Here is a 26,684-nt window from a genome sequence, read left to right on the forward strand (position 1 = left end):
TGGTTCTGTTCAGACAGTGAAGTGAAGTACCAGGAGAAATTCACCGATTTAAAAGTTCATTGCTGTTTTACCTTTTTTTTAAAAAAAAAAAAACAAAAACAACAACCAACTCCATATGATGGACAAAAATCAGCATCTTGACAAATTAGTCAAATTAGCCTGTCACCATCCTCATTCCATGAGTTTCTACGCACACGAGACGGCAGAATTCAGTCCTCAGTTTGCTGTCGTCTTTGTATCGTGACAGTCTCTGCAGTGTAAATTCTTTGGCTTTCAGTTATGTCTAACATGGAACATCTTATGCACCAAAGAATAGATCCATATTATAATCCAAGGCACCACAGAGTGCATGGTCCTAGCATTCAAACTTATCAACGCTTACACCTTGGAAAAAAGTTAAGGCTCAAGAAGCATGGGGAACTATTTTACACTACTGTAGAACAGCTGAATGGAAAAAAAAAAATAATTAAACATTGTACTACTCGTTGTTCTCCCAGTACTTGGAATAAGGAGCAGGTCAGCACAAAGTCTGGATTCAGGCGAGGGTAGGAAACACGTCATCAGCTCTGAAGTCTTAACTGATCGTTTAATATTAACGGAGCAGTTATAATAGCGCCTGGCCACTTTGGCTCTATGGAAGTAGAGCACAGTCACTCCCCTGGAGCTGGACGGAAGCAGCCTATGAAAATCCACGTGACACACGTACGCTATGGCATCGGTAATGTTCAGGCACGTGTTACAGTACCATCACTTCCATTATGGCTAGACCTCCCATGCCGAGAGGATTAACAGGAAACAACCAGCCTGGTATCTTCCAAAGGTGTGTGTGTTTTCAACCTCCCGTGACTTTCCATTTCTTAATGAGCAGCTATATTAAGCCAAATAGGGTTCAAGTACAGTTGTAGAGGCAGAAGTGACTCACAGCTGTAGCTTTTACCTTTCTAGCAATGGTGGGCAGTTTGTAAGGATTACTTTTTAACCAAATCTAACCTGAAGACAAAAATATTCTACTGGTGCCCTTAAGCTGGTTTTCTTAATGTATTTTAGTCTCAAAGGAAACCATTTACACTTCATCGCGGGAATGTGGGAATGCAGCAATACTACCAATGCTGAAAATATTCTCAGTTTGCACAGTAACTACTTGTTAGTTTTCCTTCACACACAGGGTAGCATGTCTTTAACACACACACAGAGGGAAGATGCCAGTGTTTAGTACATTCAATTTCCTAAAAACAAACAAAAAAAATGCCCCAGTCCCCACCCCCACCCCCAAATACACTGTTTGAAAATTAGCAATGATTGAAATCCCTCAGCTACTGTACAAAGACAGCCAGGGACAGAGCATCCAGACTTTTATTACAATTCATCCCTTGCCTGACGCAAGACAAAACTATGCAGTGATTCAAGGTCTCTTGTTCCATTGTGTTCACTGACTTTCTTTCCACCTCGGAAAAGCAGAAGTGTAGGATAACCACGTACCTTCAAAAGACATGCACACACACACACAGAGAAAAGAAACCTGTTACTAACGTCCAAACTCACTGGTATCCTTCGCTTGTCTTTACCTGACTCTGAAAAGCCACCAAACTCCTCTAGAACAATGGTAAGTCGTCGTAATTTTTTTTAAAAAACCCAACAAACCAAACCCAAACACCACAACAGAACTTCTAACACCAACCTGCCATTTCTGAACATTTGTAAGCAAATGAGATAATACGTGTTCCTCTAGGCTCTTGGAACGGCAGCTCCAGCTCTGCCTTCGGCTGTCTGCCTACCAGCACCAAAAACTTTTTTTCGTGCCCCCCGCACCCCCAGAACAGAACTTTGCCTCAGCTACCACCAGACTGCGTTGGTGCTTTCACAGAGGGAGGAGTCTTAAAATTAGGGACTTCTTCAGCTTTATCCAATAATGAGAATGACAGTCTGAACAAACAGGCCAGGAAATAAAGGGTGTCACCAGGTGCTGCTCTACCTACCCCTTTCTGGCTAAGGGGGGACACAGCTGCGCTGTCACCAGGCACCCGCCACACAGCGGCCAGCTCGGCTGCACCCTGGAGCCCCTTCACGTTGGGTACACAATACTGTGCCGTTCATCTCGGACCTTTCACACTTACCGAAAATCTGTTGCAGACGTTACGTTCCACGGTGCAGTCTACTTCTGCTATTTTGACATCAGTCAAACCTGGAAATTGCTCTTTGGCAAGGTTCTCCCAAGTTGGAGCCAAGTTCTTACAGTGACCACACCTAGAAACAAAAGACAGAGATTTGTTTAGCAGATACACCTTCCAGTTTATCTCTGCTGCCTTGCTGCAATAGCTGTAAGTTTAACTAGCTGCCTGTCCTATCCCCTGATGATCTGGCCCTGCAACTCCCTTGTACTCTAACGTCAGTAAACGAGAGAAGAAAACGAGTGATTTTATGTAAGTTAAGCACTGAAGTAGTTTCTGGCCTTTGTTAGTCTCATCTGGAATGGTATTCTGGACGTCGGTACACTGAACATTTTACCCTACAAAGGAGTATGAAGCCAAATAAAGATGAGCACAGAGAATATTTAAATGCAGGGAAAAAAAAGATCGCTTAGAAACAAACACGGTTTAAGTAAGGTGTAGGACGTCTGTAGTGAAAATTAAGTCTTCAGGTAGCATATGCCAGTTACATAGCCTGAGTTTAATTATTTAAACGAGATTTTAATTTCCCTAAAAAATTTCTTCCAGTTCCTAACGCCCTCCCTGACCAATGTACAGTAAAGTATTAATTTTGTTTATATTTTGAACTTGGCTTAGCCAAGTTCGTAAGTTGAACTTCTTACTGCCTTCAAGAAGAATTCCCAAAGCACTTCAGACTTTAAAACTGCATTGCTCATTCTATTCTAACCCAGCTGCACCTTAATTGGGTTATTAAAACAGCCCCGTAATTGCCTCGAGGCTGGATCAGGGCATTTACAAAAATAACGAAAGATGTCTCAGCAAAAGTTTTCTTAATGCAAGCCACTGTATATTTAAACCACCTTGTTAATACACAGTGACAGTATAAAAGCATTTCTGACCATGCACAAACGCTACTAAACCAGGACGATTTTATGCTTACTATGCAAGTTAACATTAATATTTACCCAAAACTAACTGAAAGACAGAACTAGCAAGCAACATAATATTGTTTGCCGAGCCCTACATAAGTTAATCCACTTGGAAGAGAAAAAGGTCATTTATACGCAGAGCTCTACCACTGTATATATGAGTCTGACTTTCGGAGCTAAAACTAGGATACCAGCTACGTAAATATAGGAAGTATTTTCCTAAACGGTGGCTTTCTGAACATCGCAGCCAGGGAGCACACACTGGTTTAAGAACTTCACTCTGCATCCTGAACCACCATTTCTCAGCCTGCCATCCCACAACGATCCGATCTGTGAGATGCAGCAGCACCCCATTAGAATCTCATGAGATGAGCAGATGCTTAAAGTCCGATATTATTAAGAAAAGTTAATTCAAAAGGGACCGTTTCTTTATCTCAAACTTTTCCAGAAAAAGTTTCTCAGATAATGAACTCCTACATATGCCAACAACTCCTGGGGTTCAGAAATCAGACTCGGAGCTGCTTTGTGCATAGGTGTAAACTGAATTTACCAGCCAGTTCTGCTGGTGGCGGCGTGGCAGCACAGGCACATTGAAGCTCAGTCCCTCGCAGTGCACAGAGAGGATAAAGGGAGTGAAGAAAGCAGCAGTAAATGTGAAGGGGTGTGCACGTGTACGGGCTGGGTATTGCTTAACACTGCGGTGGCAGATCCTTGCCCACATCCAAAAGCAGATCTTTCAGACGTAAGAGAGCATAGAAGTGGCTCTCAAGCAGCAAACCAAACTGCGGTAAAAAAGGTGACGACACTGGAAAAGACTGCATCATTGAGATTATGTAAAATGAAACTTTCCCTAGTACTTTTTGCCTACAATAAGAAACACACTCATGCCTGCTGTCAAAGTTAAGCTGCAATATTTTGATACTCCTGAGCACATTTAAATAGGAGTTGCATTTGTTTGTGTGGTTTTGTAACGGTAACCTTTTACTGCCCCCCCCCAAATATCCTTTTATATTTTAGATGCTGCATTAATGGGATGGCTAGTGATGAAATCAGAGATGTGTTATCTTTCACACAGTGAAATACAACTTAATTTTAATCCTTCCCCCTACACTAGGCTCCCTTCTGTTGGCTAAGAGACTGGGCCCTGGGTGAGAAAGATGGCATGCAATTTTCATTAAATTCAATCCACGCACAAGTAAGATGAAGCCTATAAATCAGAGATAAAAATGCAAAACCTTCTTTTTTGTCTCTTAACAGTAAGAAAAGGGGGGAAGTATTTGTCCTATGAGTTCGTAATACTGAGGTCTTACCCCAGCTCGGGTCCCAGGCTCTGCTGGATTTGCCAGTAATGGGACATTATTTCCCCACCCAGTGCTTTCCATTGGGTGTCTATGCACCGTCTGCCTTGGGTCACTATAAGAACATACTGCACGGAATATACTCTTGAGAACATCTCAAAATTGTCACTTGTGCAAATTAGGTTTTTGTTAAGTTATTTGAAGAGTAACAGCCAATTATTCATAGTTCTACAGTCTGTACCAATTCCCAAGTGCTCAGATTAGGCTTCCAAGAGAGGCTGGCTGTGGCAGGATCGGGCCCAAAGGCCAGCGTGCTCTGCTTTCTGAAGACTGGTGATTTGGTACCCTCACCTTACCCTACTCAAGGGATAGCAGCTTGCTAAGTCTGTGGCAAAAGCTTCACTCTCCTTGTTGCCCAGCACTACCTGGAGGCTGACGCAGTAAAGCTTCTCTATCAGCCTTTTCACAGAGGGGAGTCCCAGGAAAGCTATAACAGTTTGAGCTTTTTTGCTGTACCTTTTCCCAACACACGCGTTCTTCAGTTAATTCGTGTTTTAAATCCAGACAACAAATACAGTACTACGCACAGCTCAAAGACCTACAGCAGCTAATGCACTGACAGCTGAGAACTGCAATAATCCTGAACAAGCACAGGTGCAAACTACTTACCATGGAGCATAGAATTTAATAAAGGTGATCCCTCTAGCAATGGTTGCATCGAAGTCTTTTTCAGAGAGAGAGAGTACTGCAGCCTGTTCAGAAAGGGGGGGTGGGGGGTGGGTGGGAAGGAAGAAAAAGAGAAAATAAAAAAGAAAGAGAAAAGAAAAACAGAGAGGAAAAAAAAGTCAAAACTTTTTGTAGATATAACATCAGCCAAATGAGCTTTTAGCTACCTGAAAGGGAAACTCAAACTGGGAAATATACTATTTATTATTGACAATATAAACAAGAGTAGCAGCAGCACACCTCACTTTTAACCCCTCAGCTACTTTCCTCCCCTAGAGAGATGTAGAGAAATGCGTATTTCACACTGAATCTCATCCGTAATTGGAGAAACAAAACATCCCTATTTTCAGGGGTTTTGCCCGTATCTGAATTTTCAGTTGTTGGGGGGGAAAAAAAAAAAAAAAAAAAAAAATCACCTTCATTGTAATACACTGTCATGCAAATCTTTCGAGCAACAACCCTGAGAGGAGCTGGCTTGAAGCACATAATGACCATCTGAGAGTTTAATGAGGTATTCAAGGCATCCTAATGATGTCTTGACAGCTGTTCTCTCTCTGCTATATCCCTGTGTTGCACACACAAAACAGTTACCAGAAACACATATTTGCCTGTCAGGAGGACATCACTACATCACTACACCACACTCACATGGATGCCAGGAAGAATTTTTACTCCTGATAACATCAGGAGCAATGGCACGGGAGTGATGGGAGAACAGCACATCATCTGCAGAGAGTCTCATATGAGAGCACAGAACCGTAACAAACTTCATTTCTGTGTGAGAACTTGGGGGTGGGAGGGATTAAAAATAAATAAACTGCATGCCTACAAAAGCTTCAAACTCAAATGAAAGTAAAAGAAAAGCAAAAGCGCAACTCACAGTATTACCAATTCTACTTTAAACCCAGTAAGAGTCTTATGAAGAGAAGCCAAAGAGAAACTTGAAATTACAAATTACCCAGTACCTTTAAACATTTGTCAATAACTGTTAGTTCATGCAATTATTTCATTCAGTTGAACTTTTATTACCTCTAAAGAATTATTTAAAATTATACTTTTGATTATTACATAATTACAAATAATTAAATGAAGAAAAAACAAGCAGTAAACACATATTCTTCTATTCCAAATCTCCTAAATGGGTATGTAAAACAGATGTTCCAAACATTTAGATTCTAAGGTGCCAAAGCTGAAAACCCCGTAAGAATCATCTTCCCCACTATCTGCACAGTAAAACAAATTCGAAAAATCTGTAAATTACTAACAGAATAGCAGTGTGAACTATGTTCCCACAAAAATAGTATCAGAGAGATCAATTTTAGCTTGGTTTCTTAGGAAAAGACATCTTACGCGATCACATAATCTGAGCGTCTGATGGTCACTCTACCTTAATCCATCTGGATCATTTTTGAGTAATTTAGTGATGTCTGGCAAAGACAGAAGAGAAGTCTCACAGACACAAAAGTGCAGTGAAAGGGCTGGCAAGTACTTGGCCCATGTAAGACGTGGGGGAATTCATGCACAGGCTCAACACCGGGACATAAATTTGGAGTCTGAACTCGTTTGTTTTGCTGCCCGCGGTACCAGCTGTGGGTAACTGCAGTGTTTGCTGCTACACGGGCTAGCCCCTTGTTTCAAAATTCATGAAAACAAAACCAGAACAAAGGTGTCTGAAGATGAGCGACCAAGAAAAGGTGGCATCCAAAGCTGTGATGTAAAGTTGCAAAGACAAGTTGAGACCTACACTGTGTCTACTATTATTTGGCAAAAAAATCCCCCCCCAGTTCTTCCCTGCTTGTATGTGTGCTGGTGCATGCAAAGCGTAAGTGGGAATATGAATCACATGTGGTTTGTGTTAGTTATTCCTATAAAAATAGAAAGACAACTAATTACTTTCTGCATTGTACCAACACCAGCTCATTAGGATCTTCCAAATATGAAGTCAATTTAACAAAAAATTAAAATGTGACGGGTATAAAAAAATTGCAAATCTATGTTATCTGTAACGTCTGGTAAGCCACTTTATGCCAGATGAGTAACGCTGCTGGAAAAGTCAACTGGGAAGGGTAATGTTTTCATATGAGAAGCTGCATATAAACTGTATTTATATTAATAATATTGATGCTTTTTAATTACCTAAGTTCATTCTACATCACAAGGAAGCATAAATCACCGTCCCTTATTTTCTAGGCATAAGTATGTTTTCCACGTTTCATGAAAAAGTGTGCTTGAAAACCAGCCCTAATTTCTCAACCTCACCAATTTTACATTCAGCTACATGAAAAATGGCTGATGAAATGCCAAAGGGATTTAGAAAAGACAGAAAACTAGATGTCATGAAGTACAACCATGCAAAGGTGATAAAGTTGTTCCGGTCAATTCCTTGACAACATTCGTAACCCCTACAGCTCCTACAACCAGGATTACAATAAGCCTCCAGACCCGAGGAGCCTTCTTGTCACAGGACACATCAGCCGCATTTAGATCAGTCTCCATAATCTTTGCTTGTTTGTTGTTTCTGCAAATAATCTGTAAGTATAGGAAGGACCCTGGCTTGTTTTAGGGGCTTAGCAGTATGTGCCATCTTCCTGAGTTCAAATGAGAATCTTGCAAGAAATGTTCATCTCCATAGCGATGAAATACACTGTCATACAGCCTGAGGCGCCAGCAGTTCCGCAGACAAAAAAAAAAAGACCGCATTTATGCCACTCTGTCTAAACAACTTACTGTAACCATACAAAAGGAGCCAGATTTTTGTTTTTTCCCTCTTGTCCAATTAGTTCATTAAGTTAGTCAAAGTTTCACTAGGGTTGATGGTCTGATTCCAGTCATTAATTACTAAAAAACTAACCAGGAAAGTATTTGGTACAGTTTCCATCTAGAACTTGTCAAGCTACCAGAGAGAGAGAAACTCATGGAAGACTCGGACAGGCTGCTGGAAGTTTGAACACTTCTAACATCACTGCAAAGTGCAGGAGTACTCACCTCAACATGGGGGGGTTCTGGGGGGGGCTGCGGGGCTTCGGTGGGTTTATCTGCTGGTGGTGCTTTCCCGGAGCTCTGTAGTTGGGAATCCACATACTCCTTTAAGGAATCGAAGTCCCTCTTCCCTTTGTACTGGTCACCCTACAATTATCAAATAGTTTGGATAAGAGTGCATATACAGTTAATCTAGCAAACAAATAATCACCAGAAAAGCCTAGATTGCCAAGTGTAAGCACATCCATAATAAATATGATTATCTAGTTGTTAAACCTCTCCATGGCATTTCATTCACTCCACGTCTTCGGGATTTGCTGTAGATTCTCCTGTACCGAAAGGGAACAACCTAAAATTTCCTTGAAATGAAAGGTATTTTAGAAACGTAGAAACAAGTTTTAGAAACTTTTCCACTTTGACCTTCATCTCTCACTCTAGTCAGCTTTTTCAAGGTTTGGGGTTTTTTTGAACCTAAAGCTACTGCAAGGAACAATAAAATCCCCGTCGCTGTTTGGTGGTGGTCTCTGTTACCATGAGAGCTCTGCCCAGTGCTTCGACAGGGCTGAAAGCCTTGACTTGCATGTTACCTGACTACACAGTCGCTCCCATGGCCCACACGCTTGTCACACATCCTCAAAACCCCTGAACAGTAAGGCAACGCTCCCTGGGTGCCCAAGTTCACCTGGGAGCAAGAGAAACCAGCTGCCTGCTGTGGGGCAGGCACTTCCAACAGCACCGCTCTCACAGAAGTTCAGTCACATTTTTGAACCTGCACATAAAGCCCTCAACCAGCTAGATCTTCGAGAAGCCACAGTTTGCCTTAGAAGCTTCCCCGTATCTCAGGTACTTTCACAGCTCTAGAGGACAAAAATCAGAGCACCTCTGAGCAGCTTCTAGTCTCAAATCCAAACAAAACAAATCAAATCCAAACAAAAAAATCAAAACCGTCTCCAAACTGACTCATGCATGACTGCCCTCAGCACGCTCTGTGAAAATCAGTCCTAATTTCTCAGTTCACAAGAGAGATCATCTCTACGAGACGCTACATATGCATTTTGGATAAGATTCTTGAGTTTTGGTCCCATGAGGTGCAGGCTACAAGATGTAGCTCCTTTCGCAGATGAGGAATGCTCTTCAAGAAACAGCACACAAGCCTCCATACGTTGGAAGGAAGAACAGACACCTCTCCGACTCTTTCCTGTATCTTTGGAACTTTCTACACATTTTTCTTCTTTTGTCATTGATAATATTACTTGTAACTAAAGCCACTTTCCCCACACTGGGTCTAAATCACAAAGAAATGCAAGAAGCCTGTACCTGCTTTTTTGAATCCATTTCAGCAGGGCAGGGTCAGTGCCCATTCACTCATCCCGGGGTTTCTGCTGCATCTAACCAAGAGGGATGGTGTGACTCAGTTATGACAAAGGGGGTGATGGTATTAGGGACAACAAGGCTGGATGGCTGAAGCAGCTCTCCTCCTTCTCTTCCTCCCCACTCACTGAGCAGTACCATAGTAGCCAGAGAGATTTCCAAGAATTTCTGGGTCAGATTTTTGGAAAGTTGTTGGGAGTTGGTTTGTGGTTTTGTTTTAAAATATATTTTATCAGCCCATGAAGAAACATGCGATTCTGGTGGCAGTATGCCACCAGGGAATACCACATTGCCAATGGAGAAAAGCCAGTCTGATGTCAACAGAAATATACTGTTCAGACTAATGGCTGAGATTCAGCTTTACCAAATACAACAACAGTGATCTGACTTTTTCTTCCACAGCACTCTTGATTAAAGTAACTCCAAGCAACTCAAACTTTAATAATTACAAAGGGTCCAAAAAAAAATAAATTAATCTGACTTGTCGAGAAAAAACACAGCAAGCTTTTCTAGATCAAGATAGTATGGCTCTGGCAACGTATCTTGCCGTTTGTATTTGATAAATAAAAATAAAGCACGTGGAAAATCATTCTGGAGAAACAGCAGAAGACTTCCTTAGACTCAGGGCACATAGAGGCAAACATTTCATTAACTGAAAACACCTCTCACCTTGGACCCGCTACCACATTTCACTTGAGCAACTCCCTCAGCTTCCAGTTCTGCTCCTGACACATGCCAGGCACCGCTGCTCGAGTGGTAACACGGCTGTGTAATTCCTGTGTGAATCAGGTTGGGATTCAAAAATCCAGGTGCTCCTTCATTTTAATTCCATGCAGTGACCTGATCTTACAGGGGTGCTGACACCAAACCTCCCAGGCACCGCTATGTACTTATGGCCACAAAACTGCCACGAACAACAGCCACTAAAGCGGACTGAGCAGGAAAACTTTCACCTCTGATACTGTAGATGTTCAAAAAGGAATGCAAGATGAATGGGGCAAAATCCCAAAGCTTAGCAGGTAAGAGCTGAAAGCAGAGTTCTGGGTTCTCTGCTTGCAGACCTATTTTTAATGTCAATTTAATACATACAATTAATCTTGAAAGTGTGAAACAGATGCTATTTAACACTACTATTTATAATATGTTTATTTGTTGCTGTTCACGTGCATGGTATTCGTAAATATTTTGCTTCCCCATAACTTCAGAATATTGTAGTTCTTTGAACTGCTACAAGGAAAAATGCCAACTGGGCCCCACAGGACACTCCCTCACAGTGTCATATGAAGGGTTCAGATTTATTAAGAAAGAAAATTTGCATCACTTAGGCACCACTTGCAGATAAGAACCTTCTGATACACATTGTGAAAATTACACTATTTTTTATTATTTCTATTTGATCTATGTTTTTGTGTTCCATAGGAGGTAAGGCATTAAGATAAAAGTAAACCCAACCCAGAATTCTCTCACAGTAGTGTAATTGGAGATACTGCTTGCAGGTTTATGGACATCACACCAGTTATTTGAGAGCACAAAGAGCAAAACGTCTAACTTTTATCTGTGGAGGAAGTACACCTCTTCCAGTACATGACTGAACCTCCAGCACCTTTTCTCTCACAAACAAGACTTCGTATATGCCCACCTGTTTGATTTTTTTTCCAGGACATAAGCACAGTCCAAGTATTATTCAGAAAAAAAATTGGTGTGATCTTTTGCTGAGCTTGCAGACTTACCTTCTCACCATTTCTAAACCACAGGAGTGTGGGATAGCCACGAACTTGGGTTTCAGAGCAGACTTCATAATGCTGAGTACAGTCAACCTACGTTTGGGAGAAAAAAACCCCACAAAATTATTCAGCGCATAAAATAAACATACAACAAGCATCATAGCTTCTCTTATGTTCAAAATCGCAGAAAAATACAGAAACGAGCAAGATAATGCTTAGCAAAACTCAGTACTAAGAACTGTCTTGAGAATGATTATATCACGTAATTTCAGAAGATGTGCCAACAAGTTAACTTCACTCCACGGGAAGTTCCAGTGCACAGCAACATTTAATTCTAGTATGTCATAAACCAATCTGTAAAGTTATCAGTTTATAATCTTTTCTGAAGCAGAAAAAAAACAGGTAACTTCAGCGTTGGAGCCTTGTCTTGACTTGGATTTTGAATTTTACATTAGAAATACTTTGCTCCAGATCCCTGAAGATCAATTCCAAAGATTAAACAGCATCCAGCCAGCAGGCATCATTGCTGTGAAGACGCTATTCCCCCAGATTACATAAAGGTCATGGTTCAACCATCTTAGAAACAGTTGTGTTTCTTGCTTACTTACAGACTTACAATCTTAGCCAAGACATGTTTCAAGCAATTTCACAAGGTACACAGTTACACAAAATTGACTAGGCGTCAAGAGAAATCATAGTTGCTTTATTAAATAGCAATTATCAGTAACAGTAACTGCAAACACGACAGACAACTGAATAAAATGAATTTTTTTTTTTTTTTAATTTTTCTCTGGGTATCAGAGAATGGTAACTTCAAGAAGATACTTCAGCTAAGCAAAGATCTTACCAGACAGCAAGCAAGGTTCTCAAAAAGTAAATCAGCAGATTGCAACATCTGGTACAGACAGCATCAAAGGAGCAAAGCCTCCAATATTTTATTCTCAGGGGGAATCTAATTTTATATCCACCAGGTTTCAACATTATATAGATGTCTTCTGCAAAGTTCAGTTATGCTGACCTGCTCTGTACATCTACAGCGTACCTAAATTCGCAGACTTTCAAAGGCAATAAAAATAATTTAAGGAAGAAAGAAGTCTAGTTCATCACCCCTAAACAACAGCTGAAAGTGCTACGAGGGCAGAGGCAGGGGAGATAGCTGGGGTTTCGTCCCTCTGCAGGACTAACACTGCGAACTGTTACACAGTCTTTCAGATCAGTAGAACCACTCTGAAAGCTTAAGGACACAGAAACTGAGCCTGGTCACTTTTCCACCGTGAAATACAGAAGGACTCACATCATGTGCCACCTGGACTTAGGTATGGGTCAGCAAATAAAGCCAGTAACTGCAATTGCCAGACCACCTCCATACCTCTGCACAGAAGTCACTCCACGTAAAAGTAACAAGCTCCCATGGTAAATACACCACAGAACCTGGTTATCAAACCCTAAGGGAAATAGTAAAGCAGGACAAGATATCAGTTTTTAAGGTGGAAGACCCCCCTGAAACCTTCAGAAAGTTCTATGGAGGTAAAGAGTGTGTGGGGGGGAAAAACAACCAAGAAATAATTAATCATAAGCAGCCCTGTAGGTCTAAAACTTGCTAACAAATCCAATGCTGTAAAAACCACATTAGAAGTCACTTTCCCACTCAAAATAAATACTAAAATCTATCAAGTTCTGACAAAGGGGAAGCACAATAAAAAAACCACATCTCAAAATATTACTCCCCCCATCCAAAGCATTACTTATTTCCAGCTCTCTCTGAAACACAAGGAGCTAGCTGTGTTTCCAAGCCCTTGCTTAAAATGAGGGAGTCCTGTCAACTGTGGATGTGCAAGAAAAACAATAACCATCCCAAAATTCAAACAGAAACAATGACTATAAAAGGATTTAAGAGGTGACAAACAAAACAATTGTTATTTACAAATCACAGTATGAAAAGCATGATATTTGGCTGAAACATTTATTCACACAAAACACATTTTCAGACTAAGAGCACTTCACCTACCTTGCCAATCTTGACAGTTTCCGAATGCTCGAAGGCTTGAGCCAGCTGTTCCCAGGTTGGAGCCAAAGCCTTGCAATGACCACACCAAGGGGCAAAGAATTTTATAAAGTGATTACCTTTTAAGTCAAAGAAAAAAAAGGAAAAACCAAACACATTTAACTCATTTGGAATGAACTTGGCTGCAATTAAAGACTAAGTCCTAATCTCAGACTGCAAATTTATCACGGTATTTCCTGAGTTAAAGATAGGAAGCACTGAATCAAAGGCCAGGACAGAATACTTCAGCAATTAGGTTTTCAATCTGTATGCAGTCCTACAGTATTGCCAATTTCACTGAAAATCCAAACAGCTTCACAGCCTCAAGCCAACAAATGAGATATTAAAACTGGTATTTTGAACCTAACCATTTGATACGATGTCTAAATCTACGATATCAATCACTTGCCCTATTACAGAGTAGAAAGAACCACCAAGGAACATGTGTTCTGTAACAGCATAAATGAAAGTAAGTATTAGACTTCAACTTAAACACTTCTTTGGAAACACCACTGCACTAAGTCCATGAACTACCTAAACAATTTTGTTCAGCTTTCCATACTCCTTTTTCTGCCCTGCTCTTTGTGTTTTCATGTCAACTAATGAGAAATCACTGCCTTTAGCAGGTGTTTGCAGTGTTTCATAGAGGAGAGTCTCCGTACTATCTCCTACTGTTTAAAGTATAATCTTAATTGCAAAGTACCAGAATATGTAAATTCCTTCATTTAAGATTACTATTAACTCAAGATGCTGTGCAGTTTTGCACACAGCAAGGCAAGGCTCTGTTAATATGAAATAAAAAGTAAATTAAAATAAGGGAAAAAAATAACTTGAAGGAAACACCAGCAACTAGAGAAAAGCTCTTTTTAACAGAATTATTCATAATTCTTTGAAGACAGCTTTGGGGATGTTATTACCAGAATTCATTTCTAGTTTGAGGAAGTTCACGGAAGGAGGTCAGAGGAAAGGCATCACAAGGTAACTAGGAAATGTAACCTCCAGCAGCAGGTGTACTCTAACTTGCCTGGTCTGCACATGGAAGACTTTCAAACTGATCAACATGGTTTGCTTTGGTCCAGTAAACTGCAAACTGAAGTTTCTCATGAATGAATAAGAACATCTAGTCAAAATTAGCAATTCTGTACCACATACTCTGATACACTGTCTTCCCTGATAGAAAAAAATTTAAATTCTTCTTGCCCTAGAGCACCAAAAACGTAAAGGGAGACTTTTTAAGAACAAAAGTCAACCTTCCAGCAGCAACTGCTAAGCCTCCTGTTAAGTTTAAGCACTGAACTACTTGTAACTGAAGTCAAGAGCAGACAACAGCTTTACAGGTGTTCATAAACCTACTCAGTCATCAGATACAACCATGAGAATGTCTCTTCTATGAATGACAATGGATACATAATAAAAATATTGCAATAAAATATTAAAACATTTACACATACACAAAACAACCATCTTCTCAGACTGTAAAGTTGTTTAACGTTTAGCATCTCCCTGATGGCTTAGGGAAAAATCCATGAAGAATTTTGATGTAATTCTGTGTTAATCCACATAGGCTGGGAAATTTTAAGTTAGCCGCACAAAACACTCTCTTACGCTTGAAAATATTTCTCATCAGTTAATGGTTACTTTAAGAAGCTCTAGTATCTACTTCACGGGTGGTATCACATGGGCATAGATAAAATTTAATCCGGCCTTTGTTTTTGGGAAAACAGATAGAGATGGTAGGATCATCTCTTGTTACAGCAGCCCAAAGTTTGCTCATTCTCTAAAAAGCCACCATGTGCGGCGTGAAATCTCCCATGTTAGGTATCACTCCTGGCATTAATTATAAAGCTTCCAGACAAAATATTTTTTAAAATGGCCAAACAGGTGAAGTGTTTTGCCCACATTAAATTCTGCAGGAAGGAAGCTAAACAATATCAAATAAGGGGCCAGACTCAAGTGGGATGGGGGCAGTAAGGAGGAAGCGGGTGGATTATATTTATCCAGAACGGCAGCCTGGGAGTAAGAACAAGCCAGCATTTAGGGAAAGAGGAAACTGGACTTGCAAAAACACAAAGTGAGTGGCAAGGCTGTGACTAAGCAAGGAACTCAGCGAAAGAGACAGTTTAGTCAAGCAAGCCCCACTAGCTTCTTCCATGTGATTAGGGGCTTGAATTTTACTGCCTTCTGAGTGCAGTGCCGTTCTTAAACTTTCTTATGGTCTGCAATATGTAATTCAACTCCTGCATTTCTATACAGTTCCGTCCTCTTTCACTAGGTGTTACTGGAAAATAACAGTGGGAAGGAGGTACCTTGAACACTAACAACTCTGTTGCAGGCTTCCCACTACTGATGCCTCTGCAAGTATGCAGCAGGTTTGCATGGCAGGGTTTTGGTGGCAGGGAGGCTACAGGGGCGGCTTCTGTGAGAAGGTGCCAGAAGCTTCCCCCATGCCTGACAGAGCCCATGCCAGCCGGCTCCGAGATGGACCCACCGCCGGCCAAGGCTGAGCCCATCAGTGACAGTGGCAGCAGCTCTGTGATAGCGTATTAAGAAAGGGGGGGCGGGGGGCGGGGAATCTGCGTCAGCAGAACAAGAGTGAGACTATGTGAGAGCAACAGCTCTGCAGACACCAAGGCCAGTGAGCAAGGAGGGGAAGGAGGTGCTCCAGGCGCTGGGGCAGAGATTCCCCGGCAGCCCACGGTAAAGACCACGGTGAGGCAGGCTGTGCCCCCAGCCCGGGGAGACTAACGGTGGAGCAGACCCCCACCCGCAGCCTATGGAGAACCCCACGCCGGAGCTGGGGGTTGCCCACAGGTGCTGTGACCCCGTGGGAAGCCCGTGCTGAAGCAGGTTTGCTGGCAGGACTTGCAGACACATGGAGAGAAGAGCCCAGGCTCAAAAAGGTTTGCTGGCAGGGCTTGTGGACTTATGGGGGCCCCACACTGGATTAGTCTGTTCCTGAAGGACTGCACCCCGTGGAAGGGACCCACACTGGAGAAGCGTGTGAAGAACAGCCACGCATGTGGGAATGGCTCATGTTGGAGAAGTTCACGGAGAACTGTCTCCTACGGGAGGGACCCCACGCTGGAGCGGGGGAAGAGCGTGAGGAGTCCGCCCCCTGGGAACAAAGAGGCGGCAGAAATGAAGAGTGATGAACTGATCCTAACTCCCACTCCCCGTTCTGCGCTGCACTGCTTGCAGGGAGGAGGCAGAGAAATCGGGAATTACATTAAACCTGGCAAGAAGGGAGTGGGGGGGGGGAAGGTGTTTTGGTTTTTTTCTAATTTGACCGGTACTAAATTAAACTAGTTTTTCCAAGTTGAGTCTGTTTCACCTGTGACAGTAATCGCTGAGCCATCTCCCTGTCCTTGTCTCAACCCAGAAGCCTTCTGTTATATTCTCTCTCCCCTCTCCGGTTGAGGAGGGCAGTGACAGAGCAGCTTTGGTGGGCACCTGACATCCAGCCAGGGTCATCCCACCGCAAAGCAAGTATCTCTTGCTTATGAAAAAAAGTTACCTTCTGCTATGTGCATCTTGAAATTGTCTGCAGAGAGTTCATACATTCCCTGCTTAGGTTCAGGGGCTTTTGGTGGTTCCACATCAGATTCTGGATCCTATTAATAAGAAAAATTAACTTTTATTTGTTTTGTACAGTGAATACACAGTATTTGATTCCTGTATCACACCACTCTGGGGTAGTGTTGTAAACCCTGTACTCTGAAATTTTGAATTCCCAAAGCAATGTCCTTATTTAGCTTGATTTAGGTATGTAGTATTTCCTAATAAATGACTACTTGAAAGCAAAATGTGAAAAAGACTACCACAGAAAAAAACTATCACAGTCACTGGAACAACAGAGTCTTTCACTGGGCTATAGTATAGTCACAGAGCACAGTAACTGCTATGGCATTCATCACATCACCATATATTAATACACTTCGATTACATAAAAGTTCCTCCATAGCATCACACAAGAGTTACATCTGCCATCGCTCCAGTTTCAGTGGTCTTTGGACTTTTTAAAAGTAGTTGGTGAAAAAGCTGTTTTCCACTCCCCTAATGCTGGAAAGAGGGACAGAACGGCTTCATGAAGGCAGCAACAATGGGAAAAGAGCAAACGCTTTATAGCTATAAATGGCAGCAAACCCACTGGCCCTTCAGCAAAAGCAAGTGACTACTTTCTAGATACTGTGGTCAGAGCTGGAAAGAGTTGTTTAAGAACCTCAAAGTACATCTCTTAAAATAGCTTACCATTTAATGTTTAATTATTAAAAAGACTACGTTTATTTAAATATAACCATGTTCTAACTGTGGCTCAGCAATCACTGCAGCTTTATATTGATTAGAAACAGCAATCACAAATGTAATTTTAGGCAAGGCTTGGCTACTATATGTAAGTGCTACCCCTAAAGCCAAGGCTTTTCCTAGTTACGGTATTAGCTTAACTTGCCTAACCAATTATTTTGAACCCTTTCTTTAGGCTACAACATTATTAGATAATAACTGAGCTAAAGATGGCATCCATATTTTAAGAGATAATTAAGCCCAACACAAATGCAATTTATAACATATTGCAGCTAAATCGCTTTTGCTATTCTGGAAACATTATGGCCTACAGGTGTCACCTGAATTGACGCTAAGAATTGTATCCTAAAATCTCAAAATGTTAAACATTAAAAACTGCATTACGCACTGCAGTTTGGAATACAGGAAAGAAAGGGCAGGTCACAGGACGACAGCTTTAATTACTGTTCTGACTTATGTGGAAGCTGTTCCATAGTTATTGCCACCTGACTTTTATTCTCAGGAGCAGATTTCCTCCTAGAAAATGAAACCTAATGAACAGAAATGATAGATAAGCAAGTCTGCAGAAGGCAATATTTCCTTTTCACTTACAGATGGTTCCTCATTTAGTTTCTCCAACATCCAGTTTTCCAGTGCCTGGAAGTCCCGAGGGCCTTGGTATTTCAGAGGTTCTTGTCCTGGTTTAAGCAGCTTTAGGCTAAAGGATCAAAATGTAGAAAAGTGAGGCAAAAAATTTCACATAGGAAACATTCTTGGAAAGCTAACACACTTTGCTAATCCACAGCAATGCAGCTTGGGCTGCAGTAACAGCTCTCTTGGCTATTGACATCAGCATCAGGCATCTCCCTCAAGTTAAAAGGTCATTGCTAGAACTTAGGATGCTTTTTCATTCCCATGTAAGCTTTTAAAGGAGACTTTTGAAACAGCAAAAAGAAATACCATGTTAAAAATTAACATAGCCTAATATTACTTTATCAATAACCAAGAGTGCCTATGAATCCTATATCAGTTTGTCAAAATGCATCAATTTTGTTTTGTTCACCCCTCTCCAAAGGAAAAATACCCAATGCTTATTTTCCCAGGAAATCTTCTCATGTTTTGTTCCCCGACTGCTCCTGGAACGTAGGACTTTTCATATGGTATTAAACTGATTAAAAACACACTGTAACAAGTCAACAGGACAAGGAGGTAAGTGACTGCTTGTAGGGACTCAAGACTTCACAACTGTAACATTTAATAATTGCTATCAAAACTTTTCTATGAACTACCTAAAGCTCCTTCTATTAAATATTTAAGTTAAAATTGGAAATATATTTGGTAAAGGGGCGATATCGACTTTGGACCTAGCCTAATTCTTTAAAGCAAACCATAGTTTCAGTTACTACTGTCACCTAGCCCTCAGTTCCCCTTGCCAAGCTGTCATTTTGTATTGCTGCTTCTTTTTCTTGAAATGTTTATCTGTCTCCTTTTTCCACAGTTGGAAGAAACTAATATATGAAAGTGCTGAAAAAACACATAATGCAAATACACTCAAAAGAGAGGAGCTCCCACTGTCTTTTCTATTTAAGATATTCTTGAATGTTCCTTGTGATGACAGAAAGTCAGAATCTTTTGAGGGGAAAAAAAGGCAACTTCATAAGAAGAAAACAACAAAAATGAAACAGAAAAACATCTAACACACGCCTCATGGCAATACTTTTGAAGAGTAACAAGTGAAAAAAAAAAAAGACAGCAGCTTAGAGATCCAGCTACACCTTTATTTTCTTCAAATGAGGGTAAGTTTTCTCTAGTTCAGTTGAGAGAGTGTTTTGCAGCACTACATAATCCTGAGACAACTGTACTAAACAAGCGCAGGGACCCGGCTCAGCCAGTTTTACTCTCAGGGGTATGGAAAGGGGATGCAGCCTTTCCTTTGACGGGTGTTTGGAAAAAGCAGTGCAGAGACCAGCACATCCTGGACTTGCAACAATCCCTCTGTGCCTGAGGAAGCTGTGAAATTTCCCTTGCTGGAGGTTTTTAAAAACAGGCTAGTTACAAACTGACTCAGACAGGAAGAGAATTGATATCATGAATTCCCCTTCATCTCTGTATTTCTACACCTAGCAGATGACTGGCTTATTTTTTACACTTTTCAAGCAGATGAAAGCAAGCACTAACTATTCCTAGACATTCAATGACCTTAAAGGGGTGGGGCGGGGAGAGCAACTACATGCCCATTCTTTTTTTTCTTATTCAAAATCTCTGCCACCCCTTCTATTTTACAAGGAACAGCACCACGATAAAAGCCGTTCAAATATGCAAAGATGACCAACACTCACTTTCAGGGATACTAGTAGAGTTGTAATACTCATTTTTCTTGGTATTTCTATTGGAACTAAACCACAAACTGCCCTTAAGGACAATTCCCATTTCAAAAATGACTTCGCTATCTGTAACTCTCAACTTCTACTCAGTGGCACTCATCTGCATCAACGTGGGTGCGGCCAGGAGCATATGTCAAGGTCAGGCTGCTGCTGGGGTCACCAGTAACACCAGACAAAGTAAGCAAAGGGAAGGAAACTGAAAAATACAGGCTGTGGAAGGGCTGCAGATGATTACGTTCTCCACTTATCCCCACTAAGGTAAGAATTAGCAAAGCAGTTGAAACAACCCCATCCATTTCTGCAAGAAGCTTTAAAGATGACAAGTAAAAGAAATCCCTTTGCTCCTTTTTGGCACACAAAATGGTCAGGGCTGGAAGGGACCTCTGGAGAGCATCTACCCAACCCCCTGCTAAAGCAGGTTCTCCTAGAGCAGGCTGCACTGAGTCACGTCCAGGCAGGTTTTGAATGTCTCCAGAGAAGAAGACTCCACAACCTGTCTGAGAGCTAAAAAGAAAGCGTGCATATCTAACCCAAAAACACTATCCAGACTGATCTCTCAGAGATACTCTAGATCACGTTCTGCCTACCAAAGCTGAGGTAGTGAGACATACATCTTTTATAACAGGGTAAGTTTAACAACCTTAAACTCCAAATGAGTTTCTCCTAGATCATTACAAGCAAAACTACCTTTAAGAAGTCAGTAAAACATCACTACTGCCACGCTAAGTGATAATATTAATATATCATTTTCTGAGCACCAAATTCACTCAAAAATTTAAGAGATCACCTATACATTGATTATGAACGCTGCAGTGTACTGACAAATTTGTGACAAGTTATTTTTAAAAGTACTGTTACCAGAGACCAACTTTATCATGCATGTCACAGCTGTATACTGTAAGGTTGCTTGAGAAAGAGGTAATCCCAGAGAAAAGAAAAAGACAATTCTGGACCTCATTTAAACACAGCCATCTTCCAAGACATAAAACAGTCTCCTTTAAAAAAAGAAGAAGAGTAAGAGTAGTATGCATCACACGATACTTGGCAACAGGGTAAAAAGGCTTAAAATGAGCATATGAGGTCCAAAGGGCTACAAAGAAACCCACCAAAAAATTAGCTTAGAAGTTAGCTTCAACAAATTGGCAGAGGATCATGGAAAACTAAAAAAGAAAAATAAGAGCAGACATCCTTTTATACTTACGTAGGGTATCCACGGACGCCAAATTCAGAACACAGTGGAGTATCTGTAGTACAATCTACTTTGACAACGTAGACCTGCGGGTTTTCCATGTTGTTGTATTTATCTCCCAAATCATTCCAAGTTGGCTGGAGACGCTGACAATGTCCACACCTGCGACAGAAGGAATAAGATATTTACTTAATAGTTGCTCTTGTTTAGAGAGGAATGGATCTATGGAAAAGTCATATGTGGAATGGTCGGAGATTCTAGTAAGTTCAAAAATAGTTAAATCAGAAATCTTCCATACTCGAGCAGTGTTACACTAAACAACAGTGAATACTATTAAGAATTTTAGGACGCTGCAAACACACCTCATGTAAAAATCATCAACAGATGAGAACTTTTTGCTACTATCCTTTTACATTACAAAGCCTACTGAACATCTCCTGAACTTAATGAGGCTATTAAGAAATGCACTCTGTCTTCCAGCTTTCTCGAAAAACCCTGCAAGGCTGTCTAGCTTTCTTTCCACTCTAACAATTTCAAAGTACTGTGTATTTTAGCAGCAAGTAAGAAAACAGTTTCCAGCCTTTTTGTAAGGCCATTTGTGCTTCTGTGCATCACAGGAACTATAACTTGCAAGTCATGAAACCCATTAGGACCGATTCCTAAACAAGGTTGCTCAAGATCTTCCCGTACCATGCTTTGTCCCAGCAGCACACCATTAACTAATTGTATCTGCATATACACAGAAAACTGGCCTCATACAGTTGCTGTAACAGCAGCTCCCTGGAAGCAGAATATGGCTACTATTCTCATTGTTTTCCTAGTTTTCCAAGTCATTATGGCAATACCCTATTCCTGTAACTATGATGAAAAATTAAGGAAAGGATTTTCATTTCTCTTTAATGGCTGCTTTTGACAACCCTCCAAGATATCTGAAAATACATAATTGGATTAACAGAAAACATTCTCAGCCTGACAGTATGAAAACTGTTATTGCCCTTGGCATGACCTAGACAGTCTACTTTGTAAGTAACTATTAAAACACCATTAGGACTTTGGAGAAAGTTGTTCCCATTTAAAACAGTTTCACTTTTACAATGTTTTTGAGTCCACTTGTAGAAAAACTGCATGGATTCCCACCTTACCAGGTATCATGATAGAATTAAGGCAAAAAAAAAACCCCAACCCAACAACAAAAAAACCTTAGGATTTACTTCAAGATAAAGAACATCTGACCTTAATATGGTCCCGTTACAGCCAGGCGCAGTGGATCACATATGCTCCCACTAAGTGGGGGAACACAAACTCCAGTATGATCTTATTTTGAATTGTCACGGTGAAGGGATACAATGTGTTATTACTAAAGTTAAATATTCCTTAAATATTTAACTTCAGACCGAAGCCCCTCCACAGTCAACTCTTTCATGCTGCTTGAATTAAGAGGAAGATTTTGGATTCCCCGGTCCTTTCCTCTAGCAGTTGCAGGGATTTTAAACACTGAATGAATACTAACTGGGGTTAAACAACAGAGCGTGGAAAACTAGGTAAGGCAATCTCAAGTAATTAACCCGCTGTTTAAGTGCAGAACAGAGCTGCCTTGTCCATATTTAACACCATGATCTCTGCTGTACACAAAGTTCCCCCTTCCCTTCCTTCTTCAGATTATGTAAGATCAAATTGAAAATGCTCATACCTGAATCAGTAATCAACTAATCAACTAGTTTGTCACTCCTGGTTTGCAAAAAAAATTCTGCATTACACAAAAGAAAATACAACCCAAGACAGTCCCTAAAATACTTTTTCTGAAATTCCTAAGGTGTAGCTGCAGAATATATAAAACTAGAGAAGTCAAAAATAAAGAGAGCAAGACTGTGCAACATCACACACCTCCCTTTAGCCCCATGTACCTACACAGCCCGTCATCGCTACCACTCTACACCGCATCAGCAGGGCTGGAGAAGGAGCCAGTCCTGCTACTGGGGATGGTGGAGACCTGGGCATCAATGAGGAGTCCTGGTTTTCCCTCCCTACATGGGCTAGCAAGGTGCAAGCATTCATAATCTCTGTTTACAAATGTAAATGAAGATCCAAAAGAGACTAACAAGGCCATAGGAAAGATCCACCTTTCTGGGAAAAAAAAACAACAAAGAAACCCCTGCTTCTTGTACACCACTAACGTCAGGGGGGATGGGTGCGAAGACATTATTTGTAAGAGTTTGCGAGACAGGTTGCCCATTTTAACTCTGAGCAACCCTGTGCCACAAGTGCTCATGCCTGGGGATTATTTTGCTGTGGCAGAATCTATGAAGTACAAGGCTGCTCTACTGCACGGAGCCAGGTGTATCACAGTATCAGCACCTCTCATCTGCAAAACTGGATGGCAGACTTCCTGGGCTGTGACAAGAGATGCAAAGGTACATAGGGACCATATATGTCAAAACTGCAGTTACTGATAAGCCCTCTGCAGTCACTGAGAAGCACAGACATTTCTGGATGCCACCAGCAGAACTTGAACTCTGCAGCTAGCAAGGGCAGCTCCACAGCAAGACACAGCACAAATCATTACCCAGTTAAAAATGTTGGTAGATCCTGGGACAAACAGGCATAATGATACAAGCAGCACAGGACCAGTCTCACTCTGGACAAAAGAATCCAGCTAAGGTAAAATCCAGTCTAATGGAGTTCAGTTCAACAGCAGCAAAGCGGTGATCCAAGTCTGTTTCAGCTCAGTGGACTTCCAGAGGTTTACCAAGAGACCATGTATATTGAAACGATCTGTAATGGTCAGAACACCACAATGAAACTGCTGATTTGAGATTCCTTCCAGCTAAGGAAGCAGTGGAATCTCATTCCTTTGTAGACACGTGACTGGCATGGCCCACATGTTAGGAATACCTGGTGCCACTGAGACAGTAACCTGCTTATAGTTCTGCCCCTTGCCAAGTGCAGCTACCAAGAGGGACAGCCTGATGACTGAAAACCCAAGTCATTTGCCATCAGATGTCTAAGAACATTCTTTTTTGGAGTAGCCCACAATATTTGAAACAAATGTAAGACCTCATGGGTACTGCTGCTATCTGGAAGCGAGGCCCTCAGCAACTTGTGTTTCAAGAATCTGGAAGGGAAGGACTGTGTCTGCTTTAACCCAACTCTTACTGGTAGCACTGAGGATGCAACATTAGCAGCGTCTGTAGCAATCTGAGAGACAATCCTAGCTGAACGTTGTTGGGTTGTCGGCTAGGCTTGTCCCTTGTAACTACAAGGAGCAGTGCCAAAGCACATGCCTCTGAGAGAAGCATTAGGAGATTAGCACATTAACATCACCTAGGAATAGGGCAAGAGGCTCCAATATAGACTCCAGGGCTGTCAGGTTGCTGCCTGATCCCACTGACGATAAAACTACTGGTGTGTATAAGCACCCCTCTTGAGCACTTGGGTGTTCCCTTTGCCTCTCTTCCCCTTTGAAACCTGGCCCCTGTCACTGCCTGTCAGGAGCCAGGAGTCCAGACCAAGGGTCCTGAAGACCCAGAGATCTGAAGAAAGCTTGCTAAGGGTGTGAAGAACGTGCAGAGAAGCCACAAGTCTGGGAAATGATGCAGCTCCCTCACACTTAAGTTGGGCAGCGATCCTCGGCCCTCCCAAGGGCACTGCGTAGTCCAAGTTTGCAAGGCCAGTGCTCTCTTTCATGCACGCTGAGGATGTGCAGCAAACTCTGGACTCTGCAACAGCCCTTTTGGCACAGGGTGTCCTTACAAACGGTGCGCCAAGATAAAAGCTCATCTGGTTTTAGGGATGCCTGTGAAACAGTCAGTCAGAGCTTGGACAAACACAGATATCACCACCTGAAAACAAACCAGAGCAGAAGCACTCCCGTTTTGCATGGGCATTTCTTAGGCTTTGCAGCACTCTCAGGCAAAGGTCCTTCACCAGCAAGTCAGGCATCCTCCACTTCTGTGATCTTCAGAGAACAAAGGCAGGCATCTGCTCTTTCAAGCTTTTGCTTTACATTTTTGTATGGCATAAACAAGTCGGTGTTAAAAACAAAAACAGAAGTACCTACTCTGTTTTGAAAGGAAATCCTTGATTTCAAAGAGCATCATGACTCACGTATGCCTCAATGGCAGCATGTAAATTTGGGATCAAAACATAACTTTTGCACATTGTTCCCTTAACTTCATTTTATCTAAATTTAAGAAAACTTGGAGGGAAGAAAAAAACCCCAAAACCAATCACAAAACAAAGGCCAAAACCCAAACAACCAACCCTAACACAAAACTCTCAATAACCTCTACTGGATATTCGTAAGTTGAATAAAAAAGGGCTGGGCAAGAGATGAAGAGGGGAATATGAACAGCCACTAGAAAGGTGCAGAGATGAGAAGTACTGGCCTCTTGGCAGCTGTAACATCCAGCAAAGCCTGTTCTCCGGCTCCTCTCAACTCCCTCGTGCCAAACCCGCCAGCCCAGGACAAAAGCCCAGCAGGTCTCTTGCAAATCTGGGAACTCCCCAGCTCCACTACGGCTGCCTGCGGCCTTGGGGGCACTGCACTGCCCTGTGCTGCTTCCACCGCAAATTCACCCTTGAGTTTTGCGATTGCAAGGCGAACGTAACTTCAGCAACGAAGGCACCTGTGAGACTGGAGGCACAGGGTGCCGGTCACCACACCGCAACTACGGCCACACGCAGGGGCCGCGGGCTCTCGGCCTCTCCGAGGACCCCGAAGCAGCCCGGGGAAGGGCAGGGGGGGCGGCAGGGGCCGGTGCAGCCCAGCAGGGCCGGGGATGGCCCCGCTCGCCCCCCGCTGCCCCGGCGCAGCGCCGGCCCCGGCAGCCCCACGCTCACCCCGCGGGCCCTGGGGAGGGGACGGCCGCCGGGGCCGGCCGAAGCCCCCGGCAGCGCCAGCCCGGCCGCGCAGGCCCGGGGCCCGGCACACGCGGGGCTCCAGCTCCCCCTCCCCGGCCCGGCGCTCGCACCCCCCGCCTGCCACTTAACGCCCGTGTCCCCCCGCCGCCCCCGGGGAAGGCGCCCGGCCCGGCCGCGGCCGCTGGGGCTCCGGGCGGCGCGACCCCGAGGCCGCCCCCGCCGCCGGCCCGGCCGCCTCCCGCCGCCACGTCAACGGGGGAAGAGGCGGGCAGGAGGGCGCCGCGCCGCGCCGGGCCCCGCCGCTCCGGATACCCACCACGGGGCGAAGAACATGACGAAGTGGGGGGCGGCGGCGGCGCCGTGCCGCAGCATCTCCGCGTTGTAGAGGTGCCGCCCGTGCGGGTCCGGGTCCGCCTCCGCCGCCGGGCCCGCGTCTGGGCCTGGCTCCGGGCCCGGCTCCGGCTCGGGCTCAGCCCGCCCCGGCCGGCCGCAGAGCACGATACCGAGCACGGCGAAGGAGAGCAGGCGCCGCCAGGCCGGGCCGGAGCGGAGCGGAGCCATCGCAGCACCGGCAGAGCGAGCGGCCAAACCCCGGGCGGCCGCTGCCGCCTCCGCCCGGCCCTCCCCGCCCCGCCCGCCCGCCGCGCACGGCGCCCCGGCCGGCTCCGGCCCCCGCCCCCGCCCGCCTCCCGCACCCCGCACCCCTCCTCACGGAGAGCAACAAAATTGCGCTATTTCCCATCTATCGTATT

At 43.1% G+C, this 26,684-nt stretch overlaps 1 protein-coding gene across 1 annotated transcript; it reads right to left on the minus strand.

Annotated features, from left to right (window-relative positions):
* Positions 1-84: 84 nt before the first annotated feature.
* TXNDC5 (thioredoxin domain containing 5) lies at positions 85-26,555 on the minus strand. Its single transcript, XM_055704498.1, has 10 exons — positions 26,249-26,555; positions 21,085-21,234; positions 18,112-18,217; positions 16,733-16,829; positions 13,183-13,298; positions 11,181-11,267; positions 8,086-8,226; positions 5,044-5,126; positions 2,115-2,244; positions 85-1,479 (listed from the first exon to the last, which is right to left on the minus strand). The coding sequence occupies exons 1-10, from the start codon at positions 26,491-26,493 to the stop codon at positions 1,357-1,359; spliced, it is 1,278 nt and encodes a 425-aa protein (XP_055560473.1). The 5' UTR covers positions 26,494-26,555; the 3' UTR covers positions 85-1,356.
* Between the last annotated feature and the right edge of the window lie 129 nt (positions 26,556-26,684).

The sequence above is a fragment of the Falco cherrug genome, chromosome 3 (genome assembly GCF_023634085.1).
Source record: "Falco cherrug isolate bFalChe1 chromosome 3, bFalChe1.pri, whole genome shotgun sequence".
Classification (NCBI taxonomy): domain Eukaryota; kingdom Metazoa; phylum Chordata; class Aves; order Falconiformes; family Falconidae; genus Falco; species Falco cherrug.